Below are 21,404 nucleotides of genomic sequence, written 5' to 3' on the forward strand. Positions count from 1 at the left end.
CGTCTATCAAACTACATGGTTTTGTTTCCTCCACTCCATTGTCTTATGGCTTTTATTCACTGTCCATTTACTCTGTTACTCTACTTTGTGGTGCGTCAGTAGGTGCCACTGTTACATATAAAATAAAGTGAGTTCAACCGAATGTGGGAAAAGTTGTGGAATCAGACCAAGACTGAGCATTTTGGCATTATTGTAATGCTGTCTGCTCCACCACACTGTCAGAAAAAAATGCCCAGTTTGTATCTTTGAGGGTGCAGTTACCTGTCACTGGGGCTGTACCCTGTGATGGGTTGGAGCTCCATCCTGAGTTCTCTGTCTCCAGTATAGGCTGCGGACCCCCTGTGACCCTTAAGACAAGTGGCTACAGAAGATGGATGGACGCATAGATGGGCCTGTACCCCCAAGCGTCTGCCGATTGTACCCTGTAGCTGTAGGTAAATGTACCTTTAAAGGTACAGAAATGGACTCTGAGGAACATTTTTCCACCATTGCTGGGTACCTTGTTTATACCTTGAAACAAAACTGCTCCGAGGGGATACCCTTCTCACACTACAAGTAATAGCATCACTTAGGCAGGGTTTTGCAGTTACAGTAACTGGGATTGATGATCTCAGAACTGGAAGAGCAAAGTGCAGGATATGCTGCAAGTCAGGGATGCTTTAATGCAGGGCTTACCCAGGTGGGGCCCAGGGGCCTCCACTAGAAAGGGCCCCAATTAATCTTGTTTAATGCTTTTTTAAACCCCCTGTCAGAAGGTGCTATATGTATGCTTTCCATACTGTCTGTTAGGGCTGGACAAAGATACAAGGGAGACCTATATACTGCGTCCTTCAACAGAATTAAAAATATGTGGCAAGAATTAGTGAATCAGTACAAACATTAAGAAAAGGTCTGGTTTTCTGTGCAGAGGATGCACAGCCTGCTTTAGCTAAGGGGTGGCATTTAATGGTATCTGATAATTAAAGCCTCATATACCTCTGGCTGTTGGTGAGTGGTGCTATATTGGTTAAATTATCTTTTGAAAAATGGGTCACATTCAGATTTCTTTGGTTGTAAATTTCTAAAAATTCATTTCAGAATTTACTTCAGCGTGGTGTCATGGCTTAACAGGTGAAAAATGGGAAACAGAACTAAAAGTACATAAAAGATTATGTTTATTGTAGTTTTTAGCATTTTAAATTTATATTTTGATAGAAAGCATCCTATACAGCATCAGGCAGGAAGTACATTTTTCTTTTTTTTTTCTCAGAAATTCCAGGGAAGGAAAATCAGCACATTTTAAGTGGTCGGAGTGGGAACATGGTAACATTTAGTGCATTTATTGCATTACAAAGCAGACATCAAAAATAAAATAGTGCAATTTTTAAAAAGTTTACCTACACAGAAGAGGAAGTCTTGATGGCGCGAGGCGCCGTCGTTCAATGCTAGGCTTTGTATTGCATACAGAATTTGTCTGATAAAGGAAACCGTTAGCTTATAATTACTGTAAAAATTGTGCTTCAGATTTCCAAAACATCAGCATTTTTTTCAATGACTGTATTGGTCCACTGGGAAGATCATCGAACAAAAGGAAGTGCATAAATTTACGAGCCTCTACCCAAAATAAATATAAAAACAAACACTTTCTAAAAATAGTAGGTATTGACCTTTTTTGGTACAAGTAGTTTGAGAGTATTTTTATCAGTCGTTGCATAAATATGACTTTATGATTTAACTAACAAAAACATAAACACGGCCAGATATTTTTTTAAAAAAATAATGTAGTGCATTTTTTGTTACACTGTGTTCGGATTACAATTTCACTGACGCAAGTTACACACTCTTGTAGTTCTTAATGCGGCATGAAAGATGAAATGACTACCAAAATCTTACAAAAAAAATTGCGTGGGTAGACTCCCAAGTCTGCCTTCCCTTGGAAAACTGGAATGTTTCTAGAGGATTTTATTCAGAAAAGACCACTGTGAATTACAGCAAGTTATTTTTCAGTGGTCATAAAATTATTTATTCTTTCACACTGATGCCTGTATCAGTGATATGCTAATGGAGGATTATTTCATTGTTCTTTCATCATCTAGTTGAGAAAAGGTTATTATGTGTTGCAGAATACCAGTATGTCATTATAGTACCTTTGGTACTAAATTGACGTTGACAATACTGACATTGGGCCGATATAAAACCTCTTCAGTGTACCCATCAATTTTAATGAGGCAACGATGAATGGCATTCCCTGCCTTTATTCGCATTTAATAATTTAATAGTAAACTTTGTAATTTGCCTAATTTACGGGACAAGTAAACAGAATCACTTGATCCTCCTTTAAGTAGGCCTATTTTTTCCTTTATCGGTTTAAGTAAACAGATGCATTCTGAACCCATGTATTTCATCATGCGAAATAATACCATATTTATCATGTAGGGATGTTTTCGGTGTTCTGTGGTCTGTATTCTGTATGACGCAATATTACAATCCTAGTCGCTCCTGGGTGGTTTCCGCCAAAAGCTGTCAAGTTAAAGAAAGACGGAAGCCTGCGTGGATGTGTGCTATTTAAATAGGTGTACGAAAAACAGAATAACTCTTTATAATGCGGGATACGACAATATTAATGAAAAGGAGAAGAACAATGAATTCATCAGTAAAATATATCAGAACTGCATAAAGAAACAATCAGGTTTCATGCAACACTTGCATAGGATTTTTTTCGGTCATGCTTTTTTTTTTTTAAATACATAACGATAGCTAAAGATTCCCGTACGATGTGGAAACAGACGGCAAAGCTGCAGTACACTTTCAGGGAGCTGCACTGTGTTGGCCGGGTAGACGAGCAAGCGGACCGGGCAACCTCTACAGCCAGCTGGCCTCAGATCCCATTCAGTCCCATCGACGTTTCCCGTGATGGAGTGAAACTTAAGTCACAGTAGTACCACTACATTTATACATTCTTCTTAATAAGTCAGTAGCCGTGATCAATAATGACTAGTCTGATATTGCACGAATCGGAAATAATGACTGAAAATGCAGACTAGATGAGCTGGCTGTTCGTTCCAGAAAACGCGCAATGTGCATCACTTCATGAAGACATACCGATCGCAAAGATCACCGGATCAGGACACTACAGGTAAAAGCATTACGACCTCATAATTTAATATACACCTATGCTGGCAAATCTGGCACTCGCTAAGGTCATTCTGGATAAACGCACTAGAAAGGAAGTGATCGGTCACTTTAAAATGCTTAAGTGATTTCTATGAGCTAAGCTACTGGGTCAATAATAGTTTAACAGCTATAGGGAAGAGAATTTAACTACCGAGTTAAATTCCCGAGGCCTGAAAATAAAGATTCAGGACTGGTGTTTTTTTTACGGGGTAACAGCGCTGGTTTTCATTTTGGTATTTTGTGACCTGTTTGCCACCCAGTATATTTCAAAGTCGTGTTATTATTATTAGTATTATTATTATTATTATTATTATTATTATTATTGAGCTGTACTTGAGTCAGCGGAAGACACTATGTGACGGAAAGTGACCGCAATTTGGTGCCACAGACATGCTGACGGGCATGCAGGGGGCAGAGTTGGTTTGCCGGTGCGTGGGAGGGGGAAGCTCGTTTCTGGAGCGATTACAGTGTGCAAACGATCCTCCAAATGCAATGTTAGCCTGAAGCCATGGGATGCAAAATGTCCACGAGACACAACGGACAGAAAGGATGGCATATGGATGCGGGTGAGCTACAGTACAGCCAAACTATAGTGCCTCCACCTGTCACGATAAAAAACAGCGCCGGGAGAGTCCTGGATTTTGTAAGTAGGCAACTTCTGTAGTAAAGTTCATATTACTGAAAAGACATACTCAGCTTCTGTATATCATACATATAATACATATATTGTGTTCAGTATAGTAGATACCAGTAAACACTTGATACTGTAGCGGAAATACAGGACTAGATTTTTTTGGCAAACTAATCTGGCATTTTTGGCCTTTTTTCTTCAATATTCTGCTTCAAGATATCAATCAATCTACTACAACAAATAATTTTAAATTCGCCTACTTGATTGATGCATGATTTGCTGTCCAGAACAATAAGGATTACCAGTGCATGTGCTATAGCAGAGAGGAGCCACCAGAGGCCACTGATTCCCAGGATGTGTGTGTGTTTTTTTTATTTATATATATATATATATATATATATATATATATATATATATATATACACACACACACACACACACACACATATATATATATAAATATATACATATATATATATATATAAAGTGTGTGTGTGTGTCGATCATCTCTCAACAACTTGCAAAGCATTACAAAGCAGACTGTTGCTTATATGTCAATATAGACAAAATTCACTGTGGACTACTCAATATACATGCAGAATTCACTGTGCTTAAGAAATCTTAACCTATAATTAAATTAACTGGTGGTTATCCATCTGTTTAGCCTGCTTTGCTAATTTGTCGTTAGTGGCACCAAGACTTCCAAGGTATGGGATGGACCGACTGGCAGCGTGAACGAACCAGCAAAATGACAACCGACAAGAACATCCATCAGTGCTTTGGGAGGGACACATCTATGTGTATGAGATGGGGGAGAAGCCTGGCGATTGTTAAGGCATGGACCATTACATTCGGTCAAGTCTTAAATGCATGTGCGTGCAAGGGAGAGGAAGAGACACAGAGCAAGCCCCTCCCCCCCCACATGGAAGGAATGATGGTATCTTCCTAATGGCAATTTCAAATCTGTCTTTAAAACATCGGTCTGATTTTCCTGCAAATCTCACCCGATTTTGCTATGAATTTCCGTCAGAGATGTTTAGTTAGATCTCAGTACTCTGGTCTAACCCTGTAGCTTGCCTATCTCTTTTCAAGTTTCAAGTATGCTAGATTTCAAACAAATGAATAAATAAACGATATATAAACAATTCAATAAATAAATAGCACGATGGCACCTTAATCATGAATAAAGACTGGAAAGACAAACCTATAGTGTACTGCAGCTTTACAGATACAATTTTTACCCATATTTCCTCCTATACACTCGGCACGCTTAATATTTTCTTCTTAGCTCTACATCCTAACAGTGTAATCATTGTAGCATCTCTTTGAAACAAGGTACAAGTTGATACCGACAAAATAAATTGTTGCTAATGACAACCAAGCCTCCCTTTAATATGTACAATGTCTTCAGATGCATGGCCAACCTCCAGAGTAGATGAGAAGCAGGCGTTCCTGCTTCTTTGTACTCCGAAGGCTTCTGGAATGCCTGACCTTAATGTGCAAATCGTCCTAAAATAATGATACTCGATATTTAAACATGCAAATGATAACGACGCACAAACTCTGAGGATATTAAGGCCTGCCAGACTGAACGGTCCACGTGAGAGCGCCCCATGTGGCCAAGCACCTTCACGACAACTACATACATGACAGCTACGCATCCCTGACGCTTTTCTGAACTCCCTCCAAAAAGCTTGTCAGACACGCCCCCATTTTGACAGAAGCTTGACATTCGGGTCGGGTTGGTGGGCAAGGAATTTATCAATCTATCCTAACCTCTTCACCCTCCCTTCTTATGGCCCCATCTGACACGCCTGCGCTGGGGGTTCGACAGTTCAGCCAGAACATCTGGTTGTTTCTGGAAATAGCAGATCCCCCGAAAGTCAGCTGGTTGCTGATTTTTGGGAACAGCTCGGTCCTGGACGGAAGCTGACGCCCAAGATGCGTGTCTTTCATCTGATTTCCATGCGTTTACATTTGTGAGTGCTGGCTGGGGGTCAGGGGTCAAGGGTCACGGGTCACAGAGCAGAAAGGCAGCTGAATACTACTCTGGACTGTATTAGGGAATTAAGGTAATTCCCTAGATAGGCAGTTAATCGTGTCGTTCGTAATAATTAACCATAACTCAATCAGACAATAATTTTGATAAAGGAGAGGGGGAAGAGGGAGGAAGAGAGAATGAAGGGCTGGTGGCCATGGAATCGGAAGCAAAAAGTCTCTTGCTTAATAATAGGACACACTGCACATCTAAACGCACACACACACAGACAAGGGCCTTTGCACTGCTCTATGTGTCACCCTGTGACCCTAAATTATATGTGCCTTCAATCTGACCTCAGTCTGGGGGAGGTGGGGGCAGTGATCAGAGATTGGCCCCACCCTAAATGCCCTGGCCATTACAGTTCTGGATACCACAAACAAGAGGACCTGCATCAGTTCACCCCCCCCCCCCCCAGTTATAGGGCCATTAAATACTCACTCGTGGCTCTGATCCAGGGGGTCTTGTAGTGGCTATTAGGTTCTTAATTGATCCCTCTTACTTCTAAAGATGGGTGGAGATGAAGCAAATACAACAGATTAGAGAAACCAATACATCCTCAGCATGCCCTCAGAAGGTCAGCAGGTCAACACTCGCCCCGCCCCCCGCGCGGCCCCACCCCAGCCGCAACCCAGCCCCCATATTCTCTCCACTCTATGATATATTAATGTTTCCGGGGGCCCCACTTGGACTGGCTTCTCTTATCTGTTGCCTTGTTCCTTCCTAATAACCCTCTGAACACCGTCTGCCAGCAGACTGCCAGACCTTCACTGGAGGAAGCATCCTGGCATTCGGGCATTAGGGCTCACGACTGTGTCCATGGGATGATGTGGGGGCAGGGAACCACGGGAATACAGCAGGTACCCTGTCTCTATACCCCCCGCCTCCTGCTGCCGTCCAAAGGCTGTGGCACAATAGGCCCCATCCCAGGTGGGAGTGAAGCCGATTGGACCAGAGGCCTGTCAGTGTAGGTCACCTGTCCCACATGCACGAATCGTAGCCCATCCCTGCCACAAAGCCCCGCCCCCTGACATCCTCAAGCCCCCACCCCCAGTCTCAGTAGTGGTCCCTCGGCCAGGGCCGAGCGCGCTGTCGGCTGTTGCGCGGGTTGTGGCTCCCCTGGGCGTCACGCTGCAGCAGGCGGTCCTGGGATTCATGCCCGTTGGCACTGTGCACGCCGGCGGGGTGGCTGCGGTGAGGTGGGTACATGTCGCGGTAAGTGTGAGCGTGGCGGGGGGGCTCGTACTCCTCTTCCTCCTCCTCTTCCTCCTCCTCCTCTTCCTCCTCCTCATCTTCCTCCTCGGGGCAGAGGCGGCGCGAGCCCCCCCTCCTACCACGGGACAGAGAGTCGCTGGCCTCGTCGGAGGGCATGAGGCTGTCCTGCTCCACGGGTGAGTGGGGCTCGGCCACGTCGTCCTCGTCGGCACCCCCCACCTCCCCCCCGGAGAGCAGCTGCTGATCCTGGCCGGGGGGGAGGGGGGTGGGGCGGACAAGGTCAGAGACAGCGTGTCAGAGCCAGGCCTGAACCCTGCAAAGTAACTCCTGTTCATTTCTCACAGGTATTTTTTCTTCCAATAACTTTCACTCCAAAGAAAAATGACTCGTGTATTTACAGCAGCCCAAAATTCAAATATGGATGCATGTCTGCAATGGGCATCTTTAAAATTCCCTTGGCTGAAACATGTCAAGAGCAACACATCAATAAATGACTGTGCCCATTTTCAAATTCTGAAGTTACAGAGGGTATGAAATATATGTGCGTGTACAATAAAATACACATTACACAAGGAACTTATGCACAGAATATTTACATTTGACTATTCTTATATATGGTGTTTATATTCTCAGTATAAGATATAATGTATATTCTGTGTGTACCGCAAGATACTTAATTTATACTGTTAATATTATACTGTTTATGCTGTTAATTTATACTGTTATAAATGTGTATCCATTACATTTCATATGTATTGGTTTTATAGAATATTGTAGCGTAACGCAAAATGCATTTTCCTCTGGAGCAAAACAGCCACTCATGCAGGCTGCTTCACATAAGCCTGTCCGGATCATTCTGGAATCAGTGAGGGTCGCATACAGGGTGGGGCACTGGATACAGGTATCTCATTCACAAAGAGTAAGAGGAGTAAGAGTCAGCAGGAGCTGACGGCGTTTTGGTTGGTCAATGCTGCGCAGGCCCGCCATTGGCCACTGAGGTTGTTTTGCCGATTTCTGTTATGGAGAGCTTCTGCTTTGTGAATCTCCTTGCGGGGTCTAGGGAGTTCACTGCCGCCCGTGTCCGTGAGGTGAAGCGACGGACGAGGCGCGGTTAGGGCGGCAATGAGGAGCGTGTTAGGAAGTGTTAGGGAGGTGAGGAGGCATCCCGTTCCTGTCGGGATGGGCAGTAGGAGGCAAGGTGAGTCGTGCTCAACCGTATTCCATTTCATTTTGGGTTGGGGGGGTAGGGGGTCAGGGTGGGGGTGCTGGGGTGAGGAATGCACATAGATCATCCCGCCTACTCACCCTGGCTTGTGTATGCGATCATTCAATTAATTCCTGTGTCTCAGAGAACTGTAGAAACGTTAGGCAGGGGATGAGGGAAGAGGTCAGTTCGTAGAAGACATTTACACCACGTCAACAGTAGAGGGCGCTGTACAGATGCAACAACAAAGGTTGCGGCATGAGAAAGTCGGGGTGCGGAAATGCTAAGGTGACTCTGCCGGCACAGCTGTGTAACAGGATCCCCACACTGTAACACTGACCACTAGTGATGGTCAAATGAAGCTCCATGAACCATTTGCTATATTTTTTGACCCCACTAGATGGTGCTCTGTGTTTGCTTTGGGGCTTGATTTGAGCCCCTTTTTGTTCATAAAGCACCATCTAATGGGATCAGAAAATACAGCAAGTGGTTCATGAAGCTTCATCTGGCCATCACTACTGACCACTTCCTGTTTCCACTTATTAGCCTAATAAAAAAGATCATCAAACTACATGATCTGTATTTACATCCCGTTTTTGAAATACTTTATTTCCTGCTACATAGACATACTGTTCAACCTTATGTATGGTTCAGCCATATCTTTAAATTAAAAAATGTTCTTGTCTAATGTTATGCTGACATTGCCCAGTTCTTCAATGTTCTTCACTCTTATTAATGACTGTAAGGTCAATTTTGGATATTTATTTAAAAAATGAAAAATAGTGCCGACTACAGGGCACATGATGATGGACATTTCTGGATCACTGTTATTTCATCAGAGGCCCCCCAGCAAAACTGCTGTAACAAACTATAACTGAGTACATAATAACGACTGGCCATAATAATCTCTTCCTAACCTAATCCAGAGGCCCTCTTCATCCATGAACGACCCCTATTTGGGTTTTTGTGTGTACTTTTCTTCTAATTTTTAACTCGTCCACTAGTTTTTTGAACATTGACCTTATTTGGCACATATAGTTGAGACACGTGATCAGTAAAAATCACAGGCTTCTGGAAGGACACCTATGGATGTAATGAGGGGGCCTTTCCATGCTGGGCACCTGGGACCCGGGGGAGCTCAATGCGATTGGCTGTGTGCTCAGCCACGGAGGGTGCCTCACCTGCAGGCTGGAGACGGCTGAGGGCGGGGTCATGAGGCTTTGTTCCAGGAGGGGGTTCATGGGGCCAGAGCCAGGCATGTGAGTGGCACGCCAGTACACCTCCAGGTATTCGGCCAGGTGCTCGCACGCGTCCTCCAGCTGGTTCTCATCGAGGATGACATCGAACATCTCCTGGTGGGGAAATGTGCCGTGAGGTAGCATCAGCTTCTGCTGCCGGCATCCACGCCTTTGCCTCTGTCTATATTTATACATTCATATATCGCTGAGTTTAGGCCCTGCTTAGCTGGTGCTTCCATCCTGATATTTTTAGCCAATTTATACAGAACATATATAATATCCCAGAGCGAGTGAGATCAAGAACATCGCTCACAGGGGCCTCCTGGGAGCAGCCGCATTCAGGTTAGAAGCACACATACTCCCTATCTGCCCCACTGTTATATCTGCTCCCTAGAATCAGGCTGCATCACGAAGGCATAAGACTCATGGACAAGAAGCATCCATCATGATCGAGAGGAAGAAGACCCTACCTGGGGGATGGGGTATGGAGGACGGGGCAAAGACAGGGTGCATATTAAACCTTCCGTCGCTGAGAGTCAGACAATATACCGAGACTGGAATGCAATAGGGAACAGGGACGGCTAATCCAAAGAGGTAGAGGAGGTAGAAGATTAAATTCTAAAACGTGTAACTCTGAAATATCTCATTACAAAAATTTTATGGTCATTTAAAAAAGACATTTTCTCTCTCTGGAAAAGTCGACTATTGTAGTATTATAAAATGATGGAAAATGTTACCTACATTTAGCACTTGTAGGGAATGTAATAAATTCTGTCCAACCACACCGAGGCCTATGCAGAAATATTCTACTCATATCATATGAATATATTGACGGTACGGTGTAATGTATTCATGTGCAGGCTATTTATACATGCAGCATCATGGCTCCAGGTGTGACCGGAACCTGCTGTGCTGGCTGGATCTAGGTTACCTGGAGCGGGCTATAACTCAGGGAGCAGAACACAGCTGTGGCAGATGGGAAAGAAGCAGGGCTTATCTCTCACTCACAGGGGGGCACTGGGCCAGCTTGTCTCCGGCCATCATCTGTACGTTCAGGTGCTTGCTTTGAGATTTCCCCCGAGACTTGATCAGCCTCTGTAGGACCTGGAGGAGAAATGAAAAGAAAGGTGGGAAGGAAGTATGCATGATTATGACCAGCCCTATGAGAGGGTGAAGCCAATTGGACCACTCCAATGTAGCCCTCCCTACCATAAACCCCGCCCCCTGAAATCCTCATGCCCTGCCCCCAGTCTCAATAATGGTCCAGATGCACCATCCATACTTGTACTATACTTCTGGGATGTATACTCCTGTGGCTCAACAAATAGAGTGTTTTACTAACAATGCAAAGATCACAAGTTCAGATCCCCCACACGTGTATATTACAACCCTTCTCTGCCAAAGCTGCTTTGGATAAAAAAATTTCAGATAAATGAGTCTGATGCATGTGTCCTGGGTATATTTTCCTTCATACAGATGTAAACTCCACATGCCCCTTTGTTCTTGACGTTTCTTCAGCAGGGAGAATAATCATTCCTGTCATTTATATAAACGTCGAGCGTAATGAGCCCTGGCAGGGAAGCAGCAGTGACACGCGATGGCGTCCTACCTTTGGCGAGGAGACCTTGACATAAACGATGATGGGGGCCAGCGAGGTTTTGGCGAGCTGCGCCGGGTGGTTGATGGTATCCGCGTCCAGAACCACTAACTGCAGGGTCTTGGCCAGCTCGAAGATCCTTTCGATTTCACTCTGGACCTCCGCTGTCAGGGAAGTGCACACGCTTGGTGAGCGACTCTCCTAATAGCCAGCAAAACAGTGGCTTAGCACGCGTTCTTTTACGCAGCTGTATGCAGGCCAGCTGGCATGAGAATAATTTTACATGATAATGTAACACATGACTTCCACAGCGGTATAACAAACATCTCCCGCTCAACAATATTTTAACTCATTAAATATAAATGAGGATTCCAGATATGAGGTTTCAGATATGGAATAATGAAAAAATCCATATGTTTCCATCTCATTAGCTGCCACAGAGAGACCATAGGTGGCATTTGAAGAAGCTTCCGGAAGCTTCTATCTACCCTGTTGAGCATGAAAAACTGTGGCAACCTAAAAAACTGCACGCTCACCTAAACTGGAACGCGTGTTAGATCTCTCCATGATAGCTCTCTTGTTGAGGACAGACCTCTTGGCCAAAGACAGATCAGCAGTCACCCTTGTGATGGAGATCCTGCAGGGGACCAGGCAGGTGGACGCACATCTGATCTTAGCACTTGGACACTATCGCACACCTATCTTTATTGTAACTTCTGGCTAAATAGACGATTTTCCATACACACTCTATGGTCACCGATGTGTCTCACCTCCCATCAAACCTGTGCTTCAGGAAGTCAAAGAGTGCCTTCTGCATCATGTCTGTTACCTGTAGCGGATGAAGAAAGCCCAGGATACACTGTAATGTTCCTCATGTCCGCAGGAAACATTGGCATTAATAGTCATGGCCTCTTTCATATTTTCTTCATAACAAAGCGTAGTTTGGCTAGGATTCATGTGAAGTCTCTCCAGTTTAACGCACACACCCCTCCAGTCGCTTCCCGGCTGACATTCTGCTGGTTTCCTTATTTTTCCAGCTCTGATGAGGTGAAAGGTTTCACGGGGCTGATTTTATGATACTGCAGCCTTATTTTCTTGGCATAGTGACGTGAGCTGAAGTGGCCATTACCAGACCTGTCCATGAATATTTTAAAGATATATATTTTTAAAAAGGGGGAAGAATTTCCATGGTTACTAAGGAGGAACACTGTCAGAAATAGCTAAGAAGTGGCAGCACCTTGAGCTTTTATCTAGATGTTAGTGGGTATCTGTGAGGTTCAGGAAATGCATTACAGAGACACTAAAACTTTAATTAATTTTAAAACCATTCAATGGATCTAATCCATTTCCCTCTTTTCCTCCCCCATCTCCGGAGCACTCTGAGCATTTTGAACTATTAGCTAAGGGCAGCGATCTGTAAGTTTGCATACTCTAGAGCCCATCTCTGTACAGCAGCAGATTTAATGGAGGTATGGGTTTCACATGAAAGCTTGTTCCAACAAGCTGCAGGCCACTCAACCTCCCCCCCCCACCCCTCTGATGGTAGCGACCTCCTTTATGTCTTCTCCTACTATAGGTGGAAGGCGCCACCGATTGGTTGAGAGAATCTCACCTCGTAACCTTTCAGTGAAGGGCCAACTAGAACAACAGGCCTCATGGATGGGACCACATCGTAGGGGGGGACATGCTCCGCCTGAAGAGGAAAACAAGGTACAGAAGCTCTTCATCAAGCTGGTGCCCACTAACCCAACCTGTGTATTTGATTCTCAAGGCCATTAACAATACAGATTACTGGACTAATAAGCATCACAAGGCAGCAAAACTGACAACAGGTGATTGATATATTGCTATCCAGGTAATTTATGCTTTGAAGTAGAAGATACCCAATCAGACCTACCTGCTTTTGCTTCTGTTTGGCTTTAAAAAAATAAAAGAACACAAATGAATGAAAAATGGGAACCTTCTGCCTTTGATATAAGCTATAAGGTTTCGTGTCCACGTTCCCCTGATGTCCCACTTCACTTCTTGCAGTGCGATGTCCCAAAACCGCTTTTAACTATCCTCCTTTTCGCCGTAAACAATGGAAACATTAACATCGTAACAAGTTAGTTTGCTTAATGAGCAAGGTCACATGGTCTACCCTAACCCCCATGACTGAAGAAAGAAAGAAAGAAAGAAAGGTGGAGGGACGGAAGAAAGGAAGGGAGGAGATGGCAGCACAGAGTATGGCGTGGCCATGGTGGATGTGGACCCTAGGAGCTCACCTGCAGAAGGAGGCGTGGACCTCCACCCACCAGACACCATGTCACCCAGGCTGGAGGACGAATTCCCTCCAGTTTTCCTGCCGCCACATCGGGAATCGATTGTTAGCACATTACAGCACCATCGGCCTGGATCTAAGGCGAGCGAGCAGCTGGTTTGGTCAAGGCTGAGGGGGCAGGGTTGGGGGGTGTTTCTCACCTCTGCTGTTTCTGCTCCTGCTTGAGCCGCATGGCTTCCAGTCGGAGGGGGCTGGGGATGAAGGCGATGTCCGCCCCCTCTTTCACTAGCCTCCCGATCCACCAGTCATTATTGTATTTCTGGAACAGATGCGATTCCCGTGGTTACGTCGACCCCCCCCTGGATCTGTGTGGCCCTCCCCTCAGATCCCACGGCAGCGGCACCATTGCAGGTGCCTCCTCTCGGTCCTGCCGCAATGTGGCCCGGGCCAGTCCGCTCACCTCTTTAATGTGTAAAAAGTCTTTGGCTTCGAAGTTGATAGCAGCACCCTGAACAGGACAATCTTCATCTAGGGCCCCGCAGTAGTTGACGTTTGTCTTCACCGCGAATGCTACCGGCTTGGTCTGCAAGTCAGGGATTAAATGCCACGTCAGGCCTTCCCTGCAGAAGCTGCTTTTCCTGCAGAGACGGATCTAGGGGCACTATAACGGGGGAGAAGTTAGGGTGATTCCAAGGGCCCAGAGTGACAGGGGCCTTCAAAAATGTGCGACATTATTGGATTGGTCTGGGATGGGGGCCCAATATGATATGTTTTCATGGGGCCCATAATCTCTAGCAGCGCCCCTTTTTGTCAAAATGAACAGAGCTCTGCTCCAATGGATGGAAATGCACATATTCACCACTAGGAGGCACCAGAGATCAATGGCCATGAATAGCGGGGTGAGTTTCTCTGCAAGCTACTTAGAAAGTCTGTTTTTGCACTGTTCCATGTATTGAGAACAGTTCAGATACTAAATCGAGATTCCGAAGAAAAAAAGGTTTGTAGTGATTATTCTGAATAAGAGAATTTGAATAAGAGACTTTCATAGAAATTAAAGTAGTAAGAAATTCAGTAGAGAATTTAATATTTTTTATTTGAAAATTGTAATGTGACATTTGTCTTAAAAAGTATTATGTATTATAAAAGTATTATGTGCTGGATAATGAGCTCACAATATATATTTGGGGGTTCAAATTCTCTACTAGCAATTTTGTTATAATAACATTGTACTAAACTACCCTTATTGAGTGGTTGTTTTTTTGAGTGTCAGAAGATATGCCATGGAGGCTGCCCCTTGCTCTGTGTTTCCAGGACCACCTATTGGGAGGTATGGAAGATGAGTGAATCCGATTGATGGAGGAACAAAAAGCATGTTAGCATTTTGCTAATCATCCTGTGTGTGAGGGGCGGGGCTCACCTTTGCCCTTTCGAGCTGCAGCTGGGCCTGGCGCTCGGCTTCACGCCGATACGCCTCGCGGTCCTCCTCCGCGGACAGGTCGGAATCCGAGGGTCTACTTGTGTACGAATCGGCTGAGCCCTGGTGAGGGAAGGGCTGCTTCAGTGAGCCTCCGAGCCACAAGGAGGCGCCACCATTCACACTGGTTGCAATAAATCTGGACTCCAGCTAGGTTTTACAGCTTAGTTTCAAGGCCCACTTCAGCATGCTATTGGCCGTCACCCAGCATTGAAACACATACTTCAAGATACTGTCAAATAAGCAATTCAACACTGTTGTCTGAAAAGTTGAGTTTCTATAAAGGTGACCAATCTAGAGTGGATCTGTCCTGAAAGGTGGTCTTATAGCAGCATACTGTATGTCATAAGTATATCCGAGATCCCCATTACCTTTTGCAGAGTATAACAGCATTTTACAAAACCCGTTCTTTACTATATACGGTAGTGCTGTTTTTGGATTAGCGATACAAAAAAAATGAACTATAAACATACTTTTTTTTAACCTCATACTGCAAGTCGCCCCTGTCGGCAGCCTGTTGGCCCCCCCCCCACCATGCCCCCCAACTCCCAACCAGTTCCTGACAAGTTTGCCTGCCATGATAACAGGACCTGGTGTGCTGTTGGCCCCCAGGGGCTGTGCTGTATTATTGATGGGCTGTAGGAGGCGATCACACTGCTCTTCTGTGCTGGAGAGCAGGTGACATTTGCTCACAGTGTCCCCACATACACTGCCTCATCGACACCCGCTCCCCCCGCCACCAGACACACACATATGTGTACTATACATTCTATCATAGGTCACAAACTCCGCCCCCATGGGGGTGTGGCTTGTGCTGCACTGTGAAGCTCTCTCACTCTTAGTTGCCCCCACCAGGGATTCTCATTGGTGGTGGGGCAGTGAGCAGCACATATATAACCACCCCCAGTAAATGATGAATAAAATGCAGAGGAGGCTGTAAATGGCATCCCTGTCTTTTGCACTCCAGTGCCCTCCTTCCAGTCCATGTGACACCACCCGCCACAGACAGAGCCGCTGGACAGCCGTTTGAAGCCCGATGAAGCTGCCATTGCAGCTACTGCTCGTGATGACCCCCCATCTCGTGATTAGTGCTCTGCGCTCCATCTTCGTCTAATAACGCTGAGGACAGCAGATTTTTCCTCCAGTATTCACCCTTTTTTGTTAATCACATGCACACACTCTCTCTCTCTCACACACACACACACACATACACTGGCCGTTATACCTTTGTGGGGACTCTCCATTCATTTCTATGGGGGAAACTCTAATCCCAACATGACGCCCTTAACCACTGCCCAGCCCTAACCTTAACCATGAGTAACCAAACTAAAAAGGAGACTTCTGGCATTTTTCATTTTTGATTGCATTATAAACACAAACATAATCCACACAAACATACACACACGCACACACACAAGATCCCGAGTGGAGCTTAACTCAGCACAACACGCGGCAAACATCACCAGCGACTTGTGAATAGGAACCCAAAGATACAGACACACATGCCAGTAAAGTGGTATCTCAGAGCTCGGACGCTGGGAGACGCGTATCCCATCAACGCTGCCCCAGCATTCACCCTCCTCCAGAGCGGGTCCCCACATGGGCTCGTGCGCCGGCCATGAGCAGCACCTGCTCCTCTCCTGCGCTCATGCCCCCCAACCCTCCTGGCTGGCCGCGTGGGGAAACAAACCCGAAAGCATCTGCTGACTGGCCTCTGCTGGATGTCTGCATGCTCCTCAGGCTCTCCGGAGTCCTCACACCATCAGCCGCTCTGTCCGTTAGAAGAGCACCAAGAGCAGACGGAAACTTCTCCAGAGGAAGCGGCTCTCGCACCCTCCCCCCCACCTCCTTCAGCGCTCCCAGGGCTTCTCCGTCATTAAAGCTCCTTCAGGAACCTTCGCTTGAATCAATCAAAATGGTTGGATTGTGCACCTCTTCTGCACAGCCGGAACGCCTTATCTGGCTGTAGAGAGACTGGTGTATGGAGCTAAAGCGAGAGGGACCCCTCCCCCACCGGCTCACCTTTTCGCCCCCCCCACTTCTCGCCCCACCCTGGGAGTGCAGCTCTGTACATGATGCCCACCTCCTTCCCCCGCCGCTTCAGCTCCCTCGCACGCTTGCAGATCGCCCCCCCACCTCCATTACCTGGACCCCCGCTACCTCCAGTCTTCCCCTCTCCGGCTGTCTGAACACCAGGTGCTGCTTAGCGTCTCGGAGGAAAGAGGGCACCTGAAACAACCCACCTCCACCACACACACACACACACACGCACACACAGAAACACACACACGCGAGCGCGTGTACAGAGAGGTGGCGATGCCCACGGAGCTCCAAGCCGCGGCGAGCGGGAAGCGAACTGGAGACAGGAAAAGCCGAGAGCGCTGCGGCGGAGAAACCAGCCTGTGACTCACTCGCTCTCCTGATGGCTCCGGCCGATGCTGACGCCTCGGAGCCGTTCGCGTTGGATCCGGATCTCGTTAAATTATTGATCGGCTCGTTTGTGCGCTTCCCTCTCTCCCCGATGCAGCCTGCATCCCATAATCGCTAACCACCGCTTGCTTTCAGTGCAATCCATCCCCTCTTTTCCCTCGTTCACAGGCTTCCTGGAATAGATTCGCTTGCTGACGTTATGTAATCTTTTAAAATAGTGATTTTGGGGGGGATCTATATATAATATATCTTGGACTGGTATCATATGGATCTTCCTTCCCTGTTAATTAATCGCCATTTTTGCCTGTTTCGTTTTTTTGTTATCTGGGAGATCATGCATCGCTACATGCCGTCAGCTGCAGATTTACCTCATTCACTGATGTCCGTCGGGTCCTGGGTTTGCCGCAGGGTTTCACAGCTGTGCAGAGCCAATTTAACACCTGGGAGTGTTACTAACTGAACAGATCAACACTGGTGGTGTTAAATTAGTGCCGCTGCTTTCGCCGTGCAGTCTGTTTCACTGAGACTGACTTTTCGTTTTTGCCCAGCCTTTCCTCTGTAACTTTGTTGTCGCGCATGATGGTGTGAGTGAGTGGGTGCCCTGCAATGGGCTGGCATGCATGGATGAGAGTCCCTTTGTTTTCATTTTTTAATTTTTAAAGTCCTTTGCTGATCTGTTATATGGGAATACAGACTTCTACCCTTTCTTTTTCAGTTTTCTTTACAGTAAGTAGCATAGGATCCATTCAGCCGGTTTCTGCGCTTGCGGTGTGTGAAATACCTCAAACACACAAAGCCGTGAAGCCTGAACAGCTGTTATTTCAGTCTCGTCTTGGCAACGGGCTGCTCATGAGAACAGATTGAGCTCGGCTTAAACGCACTCAGCATCTTAATCTTGGGACACCAAGTCACTATCTGCCAATTCATGCTTGTTTCTGAAACTTGCTTAGTACCAGAGTAATCCAGCTGGACCCTGAACACCGGCCAATTTCAGCAAAAACTAGAAAAATCCAGGCATTGAAACGCAGCAACATCTGATGGTCACCAAGGACCCCACTAGGGGATGCGTGAGGTCTTTGGGGCTCGAGCCCCAGCCGCTCGCTAAGTAGGCAGGTGGGAAGGAGAGGACACATCGATCGTTTGAGACGCTCCCTGCCACCTTCCAGTCTCACTCGGGGCCCCCGCCGTATCCCCGGAACAAGGTGAGTGGGGGGACCAAACGGTCCCATTTATTATTAAAAATGCCCGACAAAGGAGCTCCGCCAAACACACTGTTCCTCTGATTTGCAGTTTTCTCATTCCCTGCTGCATTAGCCTGGGTATCGGGTTCGATCCCCTCTTCCCTTACAGGTCACCATGAAGTTTCAATAAGCTGGCATGGCCGGCCGCCACATCTGCGCTTCGCAGCAACCGCCTGAAACATTCCGGTAAGCTCCAGACTCTCTGGCCCCTCCCCTTTGGGGAAAAGCATAACCCTTTTCTACATATATTCCCCAAATATCCGATAAATCTGCTCTGTGATCAGGGGACCTCGTAAATAAATGAAGCTTCGTTTGCTGACAGTGGAATATGTTTTTTTCACCCAACTCATCATGCTCTCCTCTTTTAAAGGCATTTCAGGAGCTTAAGCCGCAATGGAGATGCGACTACTGTGCCAACCCCAGGACTGGAACCAGTCACTTTCCAACCACAGGCAAAGAGACTCAGCATCCCCAGCATGCTCATTTATTATCCCCAAATTATTCATATTAGGCCCCTGGTCTCCTTGCCCTGGAGTCCTGTTTGAGCTCTAGGATTTTTTTAAGGTGGGCGACACATGATGGCCTATAATCAAGAGTGACAGGGGAGGGCCAAGCTATCGGCCAATCAGCTTTCAGGCCCCGCCCCAGTTTACACCCTGTCGTTAAGCTCCGGGCCATGAGTGTTTGCCACGGTCTGGCGGTAATTATGACAGGCTGCTCAGAGGCATGGGGGCCCCTCCCCACACCCCCCACCAGCTCCTGGGCTATTTAGGGAGCTGGTTTGTTTCTGTCTCACCACAGCTGATAATTACCTGCCCGGACATCCCCACACACCTGCCCGACACACCGAGAGCAGCGTGTGTGGGTGTCTCGCGGGGGTAATTCATCAAACGCGGGTGAAGAAACTGCCAGTGACCTGAAAAAAAAGGGACAAGTGGACACAGGGAGCGCGAGCAGTCTGCACCGGAGTGACTGAGAGACGTATCAGGATGGTCACAGCAAGTTCTGAGCTGATCGCTGGTAGATCATCTGCTTAGAACTTACGAAGTTTTTGAAACACTTTCCTTAATTAACTGCCTTACAAAAATGGCTGCCACACCAGCAAGAGGCTATGAGTGAGGTCACCGCCCCCCCCATGATACTGCTGCCCCCTAGTGGCTCTTGCTAGCAGAACTCCACATATAAGAATCCACACAGGCACCATTGAGCTTTATCTACACCCCCACATGCACTTGAGCAACTATAATACGGCATATGAACCCCCCTCAACACACAAGCACACATCTCAGTATCTTCTTGCCACTGGGGACCCTCATTTGAAAAATATACCGTAGATATTTTAGTATTTTAATATCAGGACACGTTTTAGGGTTTATGCAGTCTACAAACATGATGCTTCAGTGGAACATAAGCCAGATTAACAAACAAGCGAATTCCAGGCAGAAGCAGCTCAAACGGACCTCAGCGCCTCCAGGTTCTGTTTGTGTTGCCGCTGCTCTGGCTCCTGTTTCTTGGTAACGTGACATGAGGCAGCGAACGCTTTGCGTGGGCGAGAAGATTTCACCACTGGGTGGCGCTGCTGAGTGCCGGGCAAACGGCACCGCTTCCGCATGACATGTGAGCATTTCTGGAATGTGCCGGATTCTGGGAGGAACTACCCATGCCAGAGTTACTTGGGCCATTTCAACGGATTGGAACACCTTCTAATATGGGAAAAACTTTCGGATAATGGCCACGTGAGTGATTAGAGACAGAGATACAAAGAGAGGGAGATGCTGACTCCTTCCTCCACCGCAGGCAGGGAGGTACGACTCCCCGCCAGTCTATATTTGGACCCTTACAGGAGGCTCAGGCCCGATTCTGTCAGCCCTGAATAGTGTGGCCTCAAACGGAGAGAGTAGGCGAATTGAGAGCCCTTAAGGGGAGGAGCCAGCTTTCAGGTTTTGAGGACCATCACTGCTAAACGCCTCACACTCCATGCCTGATGGACTCCAGCCCCCGATCCCCGGAAATTCAGAGCCGAGCTGATTGGTCCCCTGGTTGGCCCCCAAGATGACAACCTTCCGTCGTTCCCATGCCCCTCTGCCACACTGGCCGATCCAAGCCCTGTCAGAGGTCCTGTGCGATGCCAAGCTCACCACCCCCCCACCCCCCAAAGCCAAAAAGCAAACGCAACTGCATGACACATTAATTAGGTGAAAGCCCATCCCACACAGATATGGAAGGTGCGCCGTAGCCTGAATTCAGCCCCCAGCAGAAACGGCGCTAACCAGCTCCTCAACTGCATGGCACTGCAAAGGGGCGAGCATCAGGATCCTGCAGGAGGGTGGGGGGGTCTGGGGGGGAGTCTGCACTGCCACATGCCACTGCTACAGTGACAAGGGATGGCATGGAAAACGTACACACACACACACACACACATGCGTGTAAATGACACATCAGACACACTCGAGTCAGAGGGCCTGTTCCCCAGTCATGGATGAAAAGCGGGGCTGGAAGCTTCAAGAAAAATAAAGTAAAATAACTTGATAAATAAATCCAAGAAGAGATGGGTGAGAGGATGCTAGGTTTGCCCCTACAAGCGTCAAATATCACATATGTGCATAAGCGCGCACACACAAACCCACACGCGCACACACACATGCATACACGCGCACAAACATACACAGAAACATGCATACACTCAAACACACACACAAACATGCATACACTCAAACACACACACATACACACACAAACACATACGCATACACACACATGCATACACGCACACAAACATACACACAAACAACACATACGCATACACACAAACACGCACACAAACTCAGACACAAATACACAGACACCCATAATTGCCCTGATCACTTTTACACAAGGAGCACCAACAAAGGAACACCCCCCCCCACTGTGCCCACAGCTCATT

The 21,404-nt window shown here is 46.8% G+C and overlaps 1 protein-coding gene across 3 annotated transcripts in view; it reads right to left on the reverse strand.

Annotated features, from left to right (window-relative positions):
- Positions 1-6,829: 6,829 nt before the first annotated feature.
- The window catches only part of cacnb3a (calcium channel, voltage-dependent, beta 3a), a 33,764-nt gene continuing 19,189 nt past the window's right edge, over positions 6,830-21,404 (reverse strand). Inside the window, exons 3-14 of one of the 3 annotated variants that reach the window (XM_023799555.2) lie at positions 14,754-14,873; positions 13,797-13,919; positions 13,537-13,655; positions 13,341-13,417; positions 12,974-12,993; positions 12,689-12,769; positions 11,847-11,905; positions 11,613-11,713; positions 11,089-11,240; positions 10,488-10,583; positions 9,423-9,593; positions 6,830-7,283 (exon numbers count right to left, since the gene is read on the reverse strand). In XM_023799555.2, coding sequence (XP_023655323.2) covers positions 6,879-7,283; positions 9,423-9,593; positions 10,488-10,583; positions 11,089-11,240; positions 11,613-11,713; positions 11,847-11,905; positions 12,689-12,769; positions 12,974-12,993; positions 13,341-13,417; positions 13,537-13,655; positions 13,797-13,919; positions 14,754-14,873 — 1,524 coding nt within the window. In that variant the 3' untranslated portion in view covers positions 6,830-6,878. The other 2 variants (XM_023799557.2, XM_023799558.2) reach the window with 2 other exon arrangements.

Source organism: Paramormyrops kingsleyae, chromosome 8 (assembly GCF_048594095.1).
Source record: "Paramormyrops kingsleyae isolate MSU_618 chromosome 8, PKINGS_0.4, whole genome shotgun sequence".
Lineage (NCBI taxonomy): Eukaryota > Metazoa > Chordata > Actinopteri > Osteoglossiformes > Mormyridae > Paramormyrops > Paramormyrops kingsleyae.